Source organism: Malus sylvestris, chromosome 7 (genome assembly GCF_916048215.2).
Source record: "Malus sylvestris chromosome 7, drMalSylv7.2, whole genome shotgun sequence".
Lineage (NCBI taxonomy): Eukaryota > Viridiplantae > Streptophyta > Magnoliopsida > Rosales > Rosaceae > Malus > Malus sylvestris.
The window spans coordinates 21,685,809-21,704,266 of record NC_062266.1 but is presented as its reverse complement, the minus strand read 5'-3'; the positions used below and the strand labels follow the sequence as shown (position 1 = coordinate 21,704,266).

Below are 18,458 nucleotides of genomic sequence, written 5' to 3'. Positions count from 1 at the left end.
CGGCTAGCACAACTTGATTCGGAGTTCTAGTGGATATTTTGGGTCAGGGTGTGTCACTTTTGGTTCCATTCTCTCAATACAAAAGTAAATTAGTTTTTCTGCGTTTCTAAATTATTAAGTTTGAAATGTTTTTCTAAGTATAATTTTATAGAGATCTTACGTGTGAAAACATATAGTTTTTCTTATATGAAATTAGGGCACATTTTTAACGTTGCCTGGGTGCCTCCAAATTTTCAAGACCAACCCTACTCATCGTACAACGTTATTAATCCACGTGTTATTCCACATACTTTATTTGAAAGTGTACTTAGAATATAGCAAAAAATGCTTTAAGTTAATAAAAAAACGTATCTGATAGCGGTTAAAAAAAAGTTAAAAGTGCTTATATATATGCAAGAAAAGCACCGGGAAGATCTTTATAAAAAAAATTTATTAAATTATATTTTATGTGTTTCTAATAAAATAAAAGCGCTTATTTATGAGCATCTATAAATGTTTTTTTAGAAAATTATTTTCAAACTAACCTTTAAAAATACAAAACTCTAAACTATATAAACTCCTAGTTTACTCATATATATTACGTAACACCACATATATGAATGTGACAATCGCCAAACTTTTTCTAAAAGAGTAGTAGTTAGATTGAACACAATAAGTGTTGTATAACTAAACACGTATGTGAGTTAAGAACAGTAGAGCTATCTAATTAGGGTTGTCAACTTTGAAACTTTTAAATGAAAGGATGATATGTCTGGAGGCAGTTTGGTCTAAAACCATGTGAGATTGAATGATGGTTTTGGTACTTGGGAATCAGTTTTCTCCAGTAAAGTCTGATCTTTGTCTCCCTCGAGTCATAAGACGTACGAGTCTCATCGCATCGCATCGCAACAAAGAAAGCAACAATAATAGCGTATGTATCAATATCATGCTCCTCTCAACTTACAAAAAGCCAACATTTCTATATGGCCGACCAACAAAGATATGAACTCCATTTACCTACCAAATCAAAACCACATAAATTTAGCAACAACTCTAATGTATATTCCCCCACCTCATTTCTGGCCGCATTAGAACCATAATTAATTTTAATTTTTTTTCTCTTTTAGTGTTACGCATATATTAACTACTTTAAATAATTTTCTTGTAACAGATCGAGAAACAAAAATATTTTTGAAATTTTAGGTACATCAACCAAATGTAGTGCATAATGACACATTGTTTTTATTTTTTAGTAGAGCAATGATGTTAGTGGGCTAAATTGTTATTTGTTAGAGGGGAAGGGGTATAGGTAAGAGACGAACCCATACCATAGTGCATATGTATGATTGTCTTCCGTCATTGGCGTAAAGCTCCATATGCGACAATGTTTTAATTGTCAGAAATAAATAAATTTAGAATCGGATCAACCATGGACGAATAAAATTGACATGACCTTCCACATAAAAGCTGGTATAAAAAATTCGTAAGAGAACTTAGGAATGTAAAAATGATGAAGGGAAGGTGGTGGGACGAATGAGAGAGAAATGAAGAAGATTATGGGCTTGTTTGAAGTTTTTTAAAATGACTGAAAAACGTTTTTGATGAAAGTGTTTTTAGAATCAATTCTTTAGTAAAAATGCAAGTGAATCTTAAAAATACATTTTTATCAAAAGCTATTTCAGTCATTTTAAAATACACTTCCAAACGTGCGATATATATATATGAAAGTAAAACTTGAAACTCGCTATATATATGAAAGTAAAACTTGAAACTTGTTAAGTGAAAACAACTTTAAAATGCTTTCAATATTTAGCTTTCATTATTCCCTGTACATTTCTTCCCCCATCATTCCGAGGTCATCATTCTCATTCTTACGTTCTCTCTTTCCTCCATCTCTAGTACAACTATAATGAAAACTAAAACAACTAGAAACGAAATTAATGATTATCAAATGATCCCCTAGTTCTCTTGTCTTCGGATAGAAATCTGTGTTTTAGTATGAGTAGTTTTGAGACGATGTTACATATTTAAGCAAAATATATGAACGTATTGTTTCAATTCATATTGCACATACAACATGTATAGCGTGTTTACCAACCGGGGTTGGAATGAAATGAAAGGGAATCATTCATGACTGGAAGGATTCCAGTGTTTACCATCCATTTGGGAATAAAAATCTATGCGGAGTCCACTCAAAATCAGCAATCCAATTCCTGATATTCCCGGAATCAGACTACTGAACAATAGCTAGTATTCGGATTCCGAGACAAATGCTTCATCCGGAATCAGGTTTTTCTACCCAAAACACCCTTATCTTCTCCTCTTTCAACCTACTTCAGTCCCTCTATTTCTGATCTTGGACCAGCAAAACTTCCCCAACGCCACTGCCATCACAGACCGGGATCGTCGTTTAACCAGATTCCGACTAGCAAGACTTCCACGATAGGTAATTTTCGCGCTTCAGTTTGATCTGCACCATGTTGCCAATGTTTATTGAAGCAGAGTTAGGGTTTGACGGAAATGAATTTGGAGCAAAAACTTCAGGTCGCACCTGAGAAGATGAATGAGATGCAGATTCCGCATAGAATTTGAGAGAGAATACCTAAAATATTGAAAAGGAAGCAAAGATTCATGATGAAATCACAGAAATCGCAAGATATGTGAAGCAAAAGCCCAAAGCCCTCATGTTATTCGTTTTGCTAGAGAACAATTTATATTCATTTTCTTTTATGGTAAATAGTATGCGGTGTGAGGCACACAAGTTTGAGTAGTTTAATTAATAAATATTTCTTAATTTTTTAGGGTAAATAATTGTATTAGTTTTATATATACAAAATAATTGAATAAAATTAAAATTTTGTTTATATACAAGGGTATTTTAGTAATCAACTTGCTTTTGATTCCGATTCAGGTAAATTAGTAAACAGCTATTATGGAATCTGCATCATTCTCAATTTGATTCCAGACAGTTTAGTAAACATCTTCAATAGGAATCTGATTCTGATTCCACCTCATTTCAATTCCTCCTCAATCCAATTCCTCCTCAATTTGATTACGGATTAGTAAACGTGCTTGTTTGTACCATACTTCGGGCCTCCGTATTTAGACCTCGTATAAATACTCGGGGGACTTAAATGTAATTATGTAATAAATGAAGGGGCAAATATGTAATAAGTGAGGAGCCCTTATTCTATAAAAGGACTCCTCACTCTCCTCATTAAGGAGGTCAAGGCTTAGGCCATGGGAAGAGAGAAAATAGGCTAGAGAGTACACTACCTCTAGCCTTCTTGTATATTCACCATTTAGGGTGAAACAATATCAACATCAGTGTGGACGTAGCCCAAACATTAGGGTGAACCACGATACATCTGTGTTCTTTACTTTCTTGGAAATTCACGGCTGGATTTACGTTGTTCCAAGACCCCTCCAGTTTTATGCATCAACATTTGGCGCCGTCTGTAGGAAACAACACGAAAAACTATGTCGGTTCTCTTTCATTTTTTTCATCTCACCACCGTGAATCTGCAGAAACCCAAGAACCCATAAAACCTCACTCTTTGAGCTTTTCCAGAAAACCTTCGCAGAATCTATGCAGTTTAAGAAACCATCCAAAAACCCATTTTTTTTTCTCTCTCTCTCTTTTCATTTATGGAAGATCTGCAACTCACAAATCTGTGTGTACACAAAAACTTTGCGTTTTGCTGCTTCATGGGAAAAGAAGCCATGAACGACCTAATTGAGCCCACAACGACGTCGTCTTCGGCCAAGGATCCGGCCCTCCTGATTCACCCGCGCTGCTAACCGTTTGAGCATGGGCTACTGCCCATCCCCAAGCCCATCTTCACCGACCCGACCCAAACCCTAATTCCGCTCAAGCAGAAGCTGATTGAGAAGTCACCGAGTCATCGGGTCGACTCGTCCGCGATCTCCGAGGCGCTTCAGATTTCCATTGATCAGGCAAAGCTTGTCCTCGATACCTTAGCCTCGGTTCTGCACTCGGAGTCTGACTCGCTCATTAAAGCCAAGCCAGACGGGATTGACGAGGCCAGAGCTGATGTGCATGATCTGGTTCTGTTCCTCTACATTTAGTCGTACAAGAAGTTATTGCCGCAGACGCACAAGGACTTGGCTGCCGTTGTCGATGTGAGGTTCGAGGAAGGGCTTCCCCCGATCTTGACCGCGCTTGAGGTGCTAGACAACTCGACCCAGTTGGTGCTCAAAGTGGCTCAACATTTGGGTGAGAACATGGTCATGATCATTGCTATGGATGAGACTGAGGGGCTTGTGAGAGGACAAAGCGTGCTCAACATCGGTTCTCCAATCACTAAATGAGATGGGTTTTAATTAATTTGTGAATTGGCATTGGGGCTCCCTGACGCTCCTGGGTCCCATAATGAATGCCAAGGTGGCATTTGAGCTCTCTGAGAGGATTCCCCACCTAGGGTTGAGAATGAAGGCCCCAATGTTCGGACTCGACCTGACCACCATTTCTGTTCGCCATGGCTTTCCTGTGCAGGGGGAGTAGGGTGTCTTGAGAAATTCCCCTCGAGTTTGTCCTTGTCGTTTCTGCCGCAACGGATGCACTTGAAAATTGGGAGATGGATGCATATTGCGGTGATGGCTACCATTGTTGTGAAGGTGAGGGAGTAAAGAACTCTGCTAACTTCTTTTTTTTTTCAGCGGCGGAAGGTCTGTAAGCAACGTCCCTTACAAGGCGGAATGAAGACATCGTGCTTGCTTTAGGACGGGTTTCTTATCAAACCACGCGCGCAAACACCTGTGTCAGATGCCGTCCATGATGGACGAGCGATTAGGCCTAACTATCTTATCCTGAGCAATGGCACCACTGAGGTTAAAACCCTTCCCGACACTCAGGCCCCGGGCTCTCATCGAACCAAAGCTCTACTCAGTTTCACCATGTGAGGTAGAACAAGCAAAAAAATCATCAACCAGCTCAGCTTCACCCCCAGCACAACTGCGAAGAAACCCACTTTTCTGAGAAAGCAAAAGTAGAAAGCCAAAGTAGAAAGCCAATGAGCTGGAAATGCAAGTGTGGGAGATCATTGCAAGCATCTGATGCAATCTCCTCAAATTCTATGGGCATCGACCACCAGTAAAGCCAAAGCAGAAAGCAAAAGTAGAAAAATGGAGGAAAATAATGAAAAAGGAAAAGATGTCTAGAGATGGAGAAAAGCCGAGGAGGAAGTGGAAAGCATGGCACACCCATACCCATTGTCATTGATGAATATTTTATTAAGTTGTCTTCTGCATACTGGAGCAAGTATTGTATAGTTATACTGATGTATAAAGAAGGCAACATGTGTCTAGTTGAGCATCCTCGCAACATATGTAATTTCTAGTTGAGCATCATTTCGCATTGAGCATTGCTTCATATCGAGTATCAGTTCTAGACGACATCTAGTTACTTCGGCCCACACATGGACTGAATTTCAAGTCTCCAGCCAAAAGACTCTCTTGATTGAAGACTTGGGGGACTACTGTTTGTACCATACTTAGGGCCTCCGTATTTAACCTCGTATAAATACTAAGGGGACTCAAATGTAATTATGTAATAAATGAAGGGGCAAATATGTAATAAGTAAGGAGCCCTTATTCTATAAAATGACTCCTCACTCTCCTCATTAAGGAGGTTAAGGCTTAGGCCATGGGAAGAGAGAAAATAGGCTAGAGAGCACACTGCCGCTAGCCTTCTTGTATATTCACCATTCAAAATGAAACAATATCAACATCAGTGTGGACGTAGCTCAAATATTGGGGTGAACCACGATACATCTGTGTTCTTTACTTTCTTGGAGATTCACGGTCGGATTTACGTTGTTCCAAGATTCCTCCGGTTTTGTACATCAACAGCGCTCGTAGCTTTTTCACATTAGGGTTTAGATTTTACTGTTTGTCTCTCAACGAGTTAAGCTTTTCACATTCGGGTTTCGATTTCATGAACTGTTAGCCTTTGTTGGAATGCAAATATCCATTAACGATTCGCGAATTGTTAGATTTCATTGACTGTTACTTTATCCTTCTTTAGAGTTCTGAATGTTAGCCTTATAAGGTTATACAATTAAAACACAAACGAATGAGTAACTGACCTGATTCCAATGGTAGTTATCGAAGATACAGCAGCCATGCAATTAAGATGTGATCGATAAAACTCCAATCTTTATGTTTGCCGTGACAAACAGAAAAACACCAACTCTTCTGTAAACTCCTAGCTTTATGACAATGCTCTATGGGAAGCCTTAGTTGTCGTGTCTAGGGTTAGCAGGGACCGGTGTTTATATACTAACCAAAAAGTCTTAGATTCCGTCCATAAGGGAAAACTAAAACTCTCCTTTCTTGGCTCTCAAGTAAAATATCATAATCATATATTATTAAGGATTCCATCAATCCTATTTCCAATATAAGACACCTTATATAGGATTGATATCTTTAAGAGATCAAATCACAATTAACATTATTCTCCAATATTACATTCCTATTACATATAGTAGACCACTTAAAGGTTGATTTATATTGGATAAATCCAACATTCTCCCACTTGGTCTACAAAATGTAATATTCATGTTTATACTTGAGATTGGAGACTAATGTCACTTTAGTGGCCATGTAACAGTGATTACATCTCGTCCTTAATGCAACTTCTGTCAAATGCATTTCTTAACATGGAACTAACAAGGTTGTAGAGTTGACACAACCCAGAACCTTCATAATCACACATGCTAAGATCCTCATTCACATGAAACACAAATTATGATCAAGAGATGAAACTTTAAAATTAAACTTTAAATTAACCAAAATGTCTTACTTTATATCATCTCAGGTCCACCTTATTGTAATTCACAAGTTACACTTTATGCTTCTTCGAAGCCTTAAATCTGCCAATGCAGATATCCTTCATCTAATGAAACCACCATAACCTGCAGGTGTGAATACATCTCCAAAACAATCATGCATCACTTTCATTAGATCAATAATAATACAAACGATGTTTGTAGCCAACGGACACAATTGAAAATACCAAATAGGCACATGTCCAAGTAAAATATCCCAAAAACTTCATAAAACAAATTAATTCAACACTTGTGAGCAAGATGAATTAATATGTTTTTGACACTAATCTATGCACCATACCAGTTACTTTCATAGTGATTTCCAACACCTGCGGGCAAGATGGAAATCCTCACAACTGAGGTAGTGCACAAACCATGCCATGACATTTAATATGCAATTTGATAACAACTTGAAATCTGATATATATTTCATCAGATGATTGACTAGCACACGAAAAATGTGACTTAATGAATCCAACTGGAGATTAATATGAATACATGGATTCTATACATACTTTATAGGTCATCTGCAAATGTAAGGCATTATTAACACGAAACTCAAACTCCCACTGATCTGCAACATCGTTACTTAATTTGCAAATCAAAAGTCACTTAAATCATACTGCCTTTGGGAATAGCCTTACTTAGTCAATGAATGCATATTACCTCAATGAAAGGTACAACTAAGCATGAAAGCATTCACTGCTGTTTACACAAAAAATGTGCATCCAACAACCATCTTATATGTATTAATAAGTCCACATTTATGCTAAGTCCTTATGAGCCCCAAAACAATATGATCAATCGAGAAATCTAAATGATTGCAAGTAATAGAAAATGTACGCATATACCAAGTATCCATTTGTGCAACTTAAACATATTATAGACATTCAAGTAACACAAATTCATGGAAGATAGAATAATGCTTTAATAGATTCATGCAAGTCCACTTAGTGCTCAAAATTTTAGAACAACTCCCACTAAGTTATCAGAGTTTATGCTTGCAAATAAGTTAATGAGTGTGAAGCCCAATTTTCGTTCACTAATTCTCCCACTTGGGCAAACACTCGTTAATATATTCTTTCAAAGATGTACCTAAAGAAAATGTCTTTATATATTAGACATAATAAAATAGACATCTCAACCAACATAAAGTTGTCAAAACAGAATTTCAGCAATGAGTTACACTTACTTTAGAATTTATCATAATTAATTTACAAGCTTGATTGCTACCAAAGTTATAATGATCAAAATTGACATACTAATCTTCACAAAATAAAAATATAGAGTCGTTTTGGGTCAAAATAGTAGTCTAAAATCATGTCTCAAAAAGACCAACACAATCTGCCAGTAAAACTGCCTATACGAGCATGGATTACTAGTAAATTCACCATTATTAAAATACATGGCAGAAAATTACGAAAATTTGCAGACACATATTAGACATCTATATGTTGAACATATCCAAAATTCAAGTCATTTGGTGACCATTAGACGTGTCATTCACCGGATTTAAATCAAGACATACAATCTGCCAGAAACAATTATGTGCATCTATCATGAATTTATATATCCATAACAAATTCAATTTCATATCATTTCAATTTCAATGTCCAAAAGAAACTTTAGTAGTCAAATTTCATCCTCTAAACCGACATCATAATTCAAATTGAAAAGATTTACAAGCATAAGACTTAAACAATGCGTACCTTAGCAATCATTGATTAACCTTCATGGGTCCAATACTTTGCATCAACAAGTCTCATAAAGAGATACAAAATATATCATGATGGAACCGATTTCCATGCCTTCAAACCACAACCTTTTATGGGGCTCATTGTGGAAATATTTGTCACTAATGGCATGGAACTTTATCCCAATAAACTTCATGACACTAAATTAATTTACACCTGTAGGCAAGAAAATTAACTAGTTTCTAGTACTAGATTTTATGTCACAAAAGTTCCTTCTTGAAAAACTTCAACACCTGTAGGCAAGATGAAGGTTTTCACAACTTCTGTGAAATAAAACCCATACTATGCCATCTTAATTAAACTAAAAGAAGTAATCCACACCTGTAGGCAAGAAGATTATTCCTTTTATTCTAATTAAGATGCAAAGTTGACCGAAGTAACTAAAAAACATAGTCTCATCGTCAACTAGGCCATTGCGGCTTGCTTCGTTGAAATGGCATTGATCAACTCCGCCCTGAAACGATACAAGATGTCACATGAATTAATTAATTGCAAGTGACAAAATTATGATAACCTGATTCGAGCTTCAAGTCTAGCCAACAAATGACACTAATTCCTTCATGACTCCCATTGACATTAAATTAATCTCAAAAACCTGACAGCATACTTGAAAGAGATTAATCACATATAGAACAAGTTTTATTCCACCACAAGAATGTCAATACTTATCATTATGGAGTCAATTACTTAATAGAAATACTTTATGTAATGGGAAAGAACAATACATTCCTTTAATTTAAAAGCTAAATCACTCAAATCAAACGGGTTCCTTTCCTTTTATATATTTCTTTCCGTAGTACAAAACTACTAAACATAGAGCATTAAAATCATGCATTAGCTTTGTAAATACCAAATTAAATAAAAGGAACAACCAAAATTATTTTCTTCCATAGAAAATATCTCCAATATATGCCCTATATTAGCCTTGAAAAGTTTCTTTTCTTCTCCCCTTATGGCACATAAAAATTTACTAGTTAAAGCACTGTTTAAATTCTTTAGGCATAGGAAAAACCACAAACAATAATACATGTTTGAAAATTCATGCTTATCAATTTAGTCACATACTTTGAATGAAATACATACCTCATGCCTTCATATGTTCTCTACTTCTTTATAAACATATGTATAATCACATGATTAACCAAAAACTATAATGCACCACATTCCAAGCTCACGGCAATGTTTAAAATTGCATCATCCCATACATGCTTGAACCAACACGCCATTTGCTTAATTATGTTGCCAAAATTTATATTAAATTACCTCCATGTATAAGAAATACATTATATTCATTGACAAGCATGTATAAAGTTGATATGCGGAGAACTTAACATATGCATCCCTGAAACATAACTTTAATATATGTTATCACAATCATAGGCACAATATATCCGAATAGTATTGATAAATTATAGGATATGGCTAATTTCGTCTCCTACAATCAGAAAGATGTCACGACATGGTTGGATTTTGCAGGAACAATATAACACTTCATGAATCCAACATAACCATTCCTTATATAATTTATCATGAAGACCAAAAAGAAAGATCATACTAGAATTTCATAACCGATGTAATACGAACCTCTTCATTTAGCTTGTTCGACTGAGGGATCTTAAGAAATTCTCCAATGCAAGGTTAGAACAAATGTAAATACATATACATGCTATGCGAACTGTAGATACATAATTGGCTTTAGAAAATTATGTATACTTGCTTGATCAAACAATTGCTGGCACTTATGCAATTGTTTCTTGTCACATTAGCGTATCACCCGTAGCAATTCATATAGAATATAATTCATGGAAAATAATATTAGTTCTTATTCAATAAACATATGCCCATTTAGATACGTATTGCCAAAATATATAAAAATTGGATCCATATTCATGACATACTTAACCGATACATGGTAATCAATGTATTTACATGCTCTACAATAATTAGCACATCACTCATGCAATTATATCTTTATCTTATTACCAATTTAAGCTTTCAGGGATCAACCCGAATATATATCAACCAAAATACCATAAACCATCATGGAATTTAAAAGTCAATGAAACAAACCATTTTGCTTTGGTAGATGACTTCGTTCTGCTTGCTAATCGAAGGGCCTCTTCAGTAAGGTCAGAACAAATATAGCATGCTTACAAAAATTGAGATCATCAGTGGCACATGGTAAATCAACCAAAACATTAGCATGAAAATTGAAATAGAAACTCTGAAATATTCCATGATTTTCAATCGTTGTTAATCTAATAAACTGACGCTAATCAAACTTTCTTAGTCATTCCTTTATCAGAACTATTGGTGGTAATCTATTTTGACTAATCAAATTGGATTTTGTTGATCAAGCTAACACACGTAAAAAACAAGTGTCATGATAAATTTTTTACATGGAATTCTGAACCTGAGCAGGTTGCAAAGAACCTCCAATACGTTGTCCGAGACATTTACCTTATCCAGTAAAAATTCAACCTTTTCCAAACACACTGATTTCCATGAATTTGAGCTATTCATCATAGAACCCTCCCATTTAAAACTTTTAACATTTGGAGCAAGGGAAACTTAACGACTTGCTGCTAGTTAAAAGAATAATAGAGTTCCCACTGTAAAATACTTTAATACTACGCCTTACATATATGGTTCTTTACGTACCTATATCATTATAGGATTCCAATTCCTATATGATTTTTAAATTTCATTCTTCAATTCTATAAGAATAGTATATATAAATTTATGCTTCAATTCCATAATTTAATTCATGCTTGATCAAAAGAGCCTCTAAGCGTAGTCCAATTTCCAATTGGCAAGCAAAGGCTATGTTGAAACTGATTTAAACAGTATGGTGATGTTGCCGAGTGTATGTAATAACTTGGATTAAAAACGCAGCTCATAAAAATATTGTATAGTCCAAACTAAAACCTAATAGGTTTTAATCATATAACCAATGGCTCTGATATCAATTGTTAGCCTTATAAGGTTATACAATTAAAACACAAACGAAGGAGTAACTGACCTGATTCCAATGGTAGTTATCGAAGATACAGCAGCCATGCAATTAAGACGTGATCGATAAAACTCCAATCTTTATGTTTGCCATGACAAACAGAAAAACACCAACTCTTCTGTAAACTCCTAGCTTTATGACAATGCTCTATGGGAAGCCTTAGTTGTCATGTCTAGGGTTAGCAGGGACCGGTGTTTATATACTAGCCAAAAAGTCTTAGATTCCGTCCATAAGGGAAAACTAAAACTCTCCTTTCTTGGCTCTCAAGTAAAATATCATAATCATATATTATTAAGGATTCCATCAATCCTATTTCCAATATAAGACACCTTATATAGGATTGATATCTTTAAGAGATCAAATCACAATTAACATTATTCTCCAATATTACATTCCTATTACATATAGTAGACCACTTAAAGGTTGATTTATATTGGATAAATCCAACACTGAATCGATTTAAGATGAGACTGAAAAGCGTACGCAAACTGTACACGTGAATCATTGTGAGAAGGAAAGCAGAAGAGAAACACTTTTCTTTGTCTTTTGCCTTGCTTGCTCAAAAGTCTGTTTCATCAGCAACAACATGGCAGCATTAGATTGATTCATATTTCCACGTTGAAAGTACTAAAATAGTAAAAATGTTGGCAGATAAATTATGTCCCGTTGTATCAAGACGTCCAAATCTAAATTTCTTTTCAGTGAAAATTATAAGCAAATTTATTGGGTATGGAAAAAAGTTTATAGGCGTTTTCAGTCCAAAAATAAAGAAAGTAGAAGAAAAAACATGTACACGTCGTAAACGTGGATGAACTGTTTTGGTGTGTTTTTACCCAATATTAGGGGTCCCAAGGTTGCTCATAACCATCAAGAAATTATTGTAGGGAAGGAAGGACCACTTCGATATTTCATCTTCTTCACACTTTTGTCTATGTTCTCGGTAATTTTTATTAACCACTCAACGGTTGTGTTAGTCTATAAAATAAAGGGAGCAAGCCACAGTCCTTATGAGTTTGGGAAGAAGTTGAGTTATAACGAATTTTTTTTTTTCGTTATCCACAAAATTTGAATCTAAGATCTCTCACTTTCAGGTAAAGAGGAATACCATCAGACCGTAATATTGAGTGACCTTGATCAACGACTATTAGACATTGATAATTGCTTCTAATATTTCTCTACACTAATTGTCATTATTAGGGGTGGTTTGGGAGTGAGGTGCTTAAAAAAAAAGATGTGAGGGTTTTAGGTGTTTGGTAAACTGAAAAAAAAAAAAAAAGACTTATTTTGGAAGCTGATGTGAGAATAAGATGAAATCAAAAGAAAAAGCTGAAGCTGCTATTTGCAGCTTTGAAAAACTGGCTTTTTTTTTAAAGCACACGGAGCTACAGTGCTCATTTAATGAAAAGACCCACTATCAAACTGTTTTTTTTTTCCAAAAGCACTTTTACAAAAAAGTTTACCAAACACTATGCTGATTTATTTCACAGCCGCTTATTCTCACAGCACATCTGCTTATTCTCACAGCACCTTTTTTTCAAAACACAGCAATACCAAACCAGCCCTTAGTAGGGTATGATTGTTCCGCCACGTATCAGCACTCTTGATTAGATAGATTTTGTCTTTAATTAGTACCTCTTTCCAACAATGACAACTCTATTCGACAAGGAAAACAATGGCAACTCTATATACATACACATCTCTAAATATCATTAGATTGAAAACTAGTTTGTTGTTATAATGTTTTTGAGAAAATAGTTCAATTTAGAATTTTATGACAGTATGAAATGCTTGGTGTCTCAGAAATGGCAGCTGGCCCATGACACAGTTAGGCCCAAAAGATAAAGATCACCGGGGTGCTCTGCATATCTGCCCTGAAACGGTGTCGTTTTGCTTTGAAGCCTCTGCCCTATTCTCTCCTAAAACTATAAATACGAACGCTCACATTTCGTTAAACCCTAAACCTAAATCCCCATTCTGGGGATTCCTCACACTTCTGCACCACACAAACCTCCATGAAAGCGACGTCGCTTTCGGCAACTTTCATGCCCGTCAGACTCTTACCCCAACTCCGACTCCTCAGTACCTCTGTTCCGGCGACCCGTTACCCGCCCATGAAATTCGCGCCTTCCATTTCGTCCTCTCAGGCCGTACCCATTTTGTCGCGGGTCTTCCCCTTGAGGCTTAGGTACGTAGGGTTAGGGCTTCGTCGCTCTCTGCAGACTGAGCGAGCATTTTCAAGTCGGGCGTTCCGGGGCTCCAGGACCGGGTCGGGGTCCGGGTTGCCACGTGCCTACGAGAGAAGAGCGGGTGGAGCTTCGAAGAGTCTGATTGAGGACGAGGCTGAGCTCAGTGACTGGGTCAGCGAGTTAAAGAGTGACTCGCGTGGCGAATCGGAGGGCCGTAGGGGGACGGTTGGAGATAGGGGTACCGATAGGGAGTCTTATCCGATGAAGAGGAGCAGGAGAGATGGTGATTCTGGAGATTTTGGTGATTCTAAAAGGCGAGAATTTCGATCACCGAATCAGACTTTTTCGAGAAATTCGGGGATGAGTAAGCGATTTGATAATAAATCTGAGGGTGATAGGAAAGAGAGAGCATTTCCACCCAGAAACAATCGTGGCAATCCGAATTCAAATGGCGATTTTGGAGATTTGAGTAGGCGAAGATTTCCGGCCCAAAATGATTCCTTTTCGAGAAATGCAGGGACAAGCAATCGCTTTGATAACAAATTTCGGAGTGATGATGACAAGGAAGACAAATTTCCCCATAGAAACAATCGTGGGGCCTCGAATTCGTTTTCAAAAGGGAGTTCGAGTTCAAAGGTGAAAGGGGAATCATTTACCAGGAATAGAGGTGGAAGAGATTCGGGTAAAGAATTGCGAGTAATGGATGATACTGAAGAGGAGGAGGTAAAACCATTTGGTGGTATTGGGGGTTTTCTTAGTGAGGAAGAGAGTGACACTGCTGCTTCTGATGAAGATGGTTTTGGAGTATTAAGAGAAAAAAGTGCAGCTTCTTTGCTTCGTGGTTCAGATGATGAAGCGAGCAAAAGGGTTCTGCCGAAAAGTTCAGCTGGAAGCTCTGACTCTTATTTGAGTGAATCGCGGTATGTTCAACATCAACATTTTCATAATGGATTGCTGACAAGTATCTTGTCTTAACTTATTTTGAATGTTTGCAGGTTTGATCAATGTTCGGTCTCTCCACTGTCCTTGAAAGGAATCAAGGACGCAGGATATGAAAAGATGACTGTAGTGCAAGAAGCTACTCTTCCAGTAATATTGAAAGGTTTGTTTCTTTACAAAATCGTGCACCGACTTTAGGATTGAAAAAAGGGGGGGGCATCTTGTTTTGAACAATGCCTCTTCATGAGGAAACTGAAAGAAACAGAAGCTTTGTTTAATCAGGATTGCCTATAATATAAATAAGATCAAGTAACTACTGTGTCCTCTTTACGAAGATTTGATTGATATCTTTGCGTGTCCATATTATGGAACTGCTTATTCTACTTTGTTGTGTTTTGTAGGCAAGGATGTGCTGGCCAAGGCTAGAACAGGCACTGGAAAAACTGTGGCGTTCTTGGTATGGAATCTCATTTGTTTCTCTGTGCGAATGAATGTTCTCATGTTAAAAAAAGATGCAACATGTATGATAAATTCCATGCTACTTTAGTTCATTTGAGGCATTGGATCTGTATCATCAATTTATGCAATTGCAGGGGACTTTTCATCCTACTTGACATTGAGTTTATTTGTTTCAGCTTCCATCAATTGAAGTTGTTGTAAATTCGCCTCCTATTACCCGTGATAACAAGCGACCACCAATTTTTGTACTTGTTATATGCCCAACCAGGGAGTTGGCAAGTCAAGCTGCTACTGAAGCCAATAAGTTGTTGAAATATCATCCCTCTATTGGTGTCCAAGTTGTGATTGGTGGTACACGACTTGCTTTAGAACAGAAACGTATCCAAGCCAACCCTTGCCAGGTAAGTTTTTTATTGCTGGAGAACTTTGTCATTTACTGCATCACCCTGTTTCATTAACTTCACTAGCTAAATATAAACTGAGCTAATGATTGATTGTACATTGACATAGCTCTAGAATTTCATGAGCTAGTCTAATAGGTGAATTACCGAATCAAGTTAGTTTATAGGCTTATATAAAGTTGACAAGGTTTAATTGAGATGAAGGTTCGCATTAGATTCCATTACTTGATACTGGCTCTTTTATTACTGATATGATACCAACTAAGGACACAGATGAAAATTTCTATCAACATAGTTTGATCTGTGTTTAATTGGCACTGTTTATATGCAATGTAACACTTATAAAACATACAGATTCTTGTCGCTACACCTGGAAGGCTCAAAGATCACATTGAGAATACTGCAGGTTTTGCAACTAGGCTGATGGGTGTCAAAGTCCTTGTACTTGATGAAGCTGATCATTTACTGGATATGGGATTCCGTAAAGATATTGAAAGGATTATATCAGCTGTTCCCAAACAACGGCAGACACTTTTGTTTTCCGCCACTGTTCCGGAAGAGGTTTCTTTCACTACTATTTTTTGTGGTAATGTGGATTTTCAGTAAATGCGAAAAAACATACATTTAAATACATTGTAGATGAACACTGGTTTCTTCCTAATTGTAGGTCCGTCAAATCTGTCATATTGCTTTGAAAAGAGATCACGAATATATCAATACAGTTGAAGAAGGCAGTGAAGAGACACATGCACAGGTTTGCTTTTTTCTGACATGTATGTACGTGTATGTGTGTGTGTGTCTGTATTGATATGATATTTAATTTTGACAATTTGGTGATTAATATTTATGTTTGATTTTTGTATGGATGATTTCAGGTCGCACAGACGCATTTGGTCGCTCCATTGGACAGGCATTTTTCCTTGGTATATAGTCTTCTTAAAGAGCATATTGCAGATGATGTTGACTATAAGGTAGGTATTGTATTACCCAAAGCCTTGGCTTGTTCAATTCATCCACCATACTTTCAGGTGTATTCATTAGTATTGATTTAATACCATAGATATTTTTCTTAGGAAGCATGGTTTGTGTTGCCCACCATTTTGCGATCTTATATAACATATGTGAGCTGCATCACCTTTATTGCTATCTTATGTAACATGTGATTCTCATATTATGTGCAGGTTCTTGTATTCTGCACTACCGCTATGGTAACACGACTGGTTGCAGACCTTCTTGGTGAGCTGAACTTGAATGTCAGAGAGATCCATTCTAGAAAGCCACAGAGTTATAGAACCAGGGTTTCTGATGAATTTCGGAAATCAAAGGGTCTTATTCTTGTGACTTCTGATGTATCTGCACGTGGGGTTGATTATCCAGATGTTTCCCTAGTCATACAGGTAATATGCAAGATTTAAATAGAAGTTCCTTTGCCATTTATTCAGCATGCAATATTTAAATTGTGGCTTTCAGTTAACTGAGTTCCATGTCTTTCAAAATCTTTTAGCTAAGTTGCTTTACCTTGTTTAAGCATCATACACAGTTTCAGTACATTATTTTGCAACTTCAGCTGCTGTAGATTTGAAACTAAGTCCCCTTATCATTGACCCCTTGCCCTTTTTTTTGCAAATATAGGTGGGCGTGCCAGCCGATAGACAACAGTATATACATCGACTTGGAAGAACTGGTCGTAAAGGCAAAGTGGGGCAAGGGATATTGCTACTGGCTCCTTGGGAGGAGTTCTTCTTGTCCAATATTAAGGATTTGCCAATATCCAAGGCTGCTTTACCGTCAGTTGATCCAGATACTACAAAGAAGGTGGGTTTTTCTCCCTCTGTCTCACTTGTTTCTTCCCTTTTTTCCTTGAAACATATAGTTTTATGTATTAATGTTGGAATTGTATCTAACAGGTGGAACGAGCACTGTCCAAGGTGGAGATGAAGAACAAAGAAGCAGCGTACCAAGCATGGCTGGGGTATTACAATTCAAACAAGAAAGTGGGGCGCGATAAGCATATGCTTGTGGAGCTTGCTAATGAGTTTAGCCGAAGCATGGGGCTGGACAACCCTCCGGCCATTCCCAAGCTCGTTCTTGGCAAGATGGGGCTTAAGAATGTCCCTGGATTGCGTTCCAAGTAGCTTCGCTAGCAGCCAACTTAGTCAGCTGATTAGGTTGTCCCGATTACTAGTTAACAATTGAAAAACTTAAATTTAATGTTAGAGATTTTGTAGTTGAAGTTGAACAACGTATGCTGCTATGCGATGCGACAGAGACAACACAAACTTAAAGCACAAACTATTGTTGTTCAAAATTTTTGTAGGGTACAAGTGGAAAGTTGAAGTTTGTATTTCTAAAGCTCTGAGTAAGTATTTAGTTTGTTGTACAAGCGAGTTTGCGTGTCAAATAATGAGTGGGGAAGATAAGAAAGGAAAAATAAATGTGGAAGAATATAGCTAGCATTCCTCTTTCGGCAGAAAATGATTCTATTTCTATGCCGAAAAGTAATAGAAAACTAAACTTGGGTTAATAAATAATTTCATATTTCGACAGAAGTCGATTGTGATTTCATTTTCTAGCATATTTTGTGACTTAAAACAAATTATGCCTTAATATTTGCTCCGCTCCATCAGCTATTGTGCTCCAGCTTTACCCAAGTCCTTGATCTAAAACAGTCCGACGTCCCAGCATTTCCAGCTTCTTACTCGCACTATCGCGACCTGAAAAGAGCGATCTCTCTCTCAACCGCTTCAGCTCTAGAGAGGTCATTGTGCAACGAAGCTCCTTACAAGAGCCGATAGCCCGTTCATTGGATTCCATTTGAGAATGTAGGAGTCGTGCATGCTCAACACGAGGTTTCTCCACGTTATACTCCCTAGTTGTGT

General features: G+C 36.9%; 1 protein-coding gene across 1 annotated transcript; it reads left to right on the top strand.

Moving 5' to 3' along the window:
- The first annotated feature begins 13,541 nt into the window (after positions 1–13,541).
- LOC126629224 (DEAD-box ATP-dependent RNA helicase 31-like) lies at positions 13,542–17,931 on the top strand. The gene is made up of 10 exons (XM_050299184.1): positions 13,542–14,700; positions 14,776–14,882; positions 15,121–15,176; positions 15,355–15,579; positions 15,934–16,140; positions 16,247–16,333; positions 16,455–16,550; positions 16,761–16,976; positions 17,212–17,394; positions 17,487–17,931. Exons 1-10 carry the CDS (start codon positions 13,607–13,609, stop codon positions 17,712–17,714), a joined length of 2,499 nt encoding a protein of 832 aa, XP_050155141.1. The 5' UTR covers positions 13,542–13,606; the 3' UTR covers positions 17,715–17,931.
- The last annotated feature ends 527 nt before the right edge of the window (positions 17,932–18,458 follow it).

Excerpts from the sequence above, each read along its gene's own strand:
- LOC126629224 (XM_050299184.1), top strand. The coding sequence starts at position 13,607 with ATGAAAGCGACGTCGCTTTCGGCAACTTTCATGCCCGTCAGACTCTTA. Across the intron at positions 14,883-15,120 it reads TCTTCCAGTAATATTGAAAG|GCAAGGATGTGCTGGCCAAG; the intron begins GTTTGTTTCTTT and ends TGTGTTTTGTAG. Across the intron at positions 16,551-16,760 it reads CAGATGATGTTGACTATAAG|GTTCTTGTATTCTGCACTAC; the intron begins GTAGGTATTGTA and ends TATTATGTGCAG.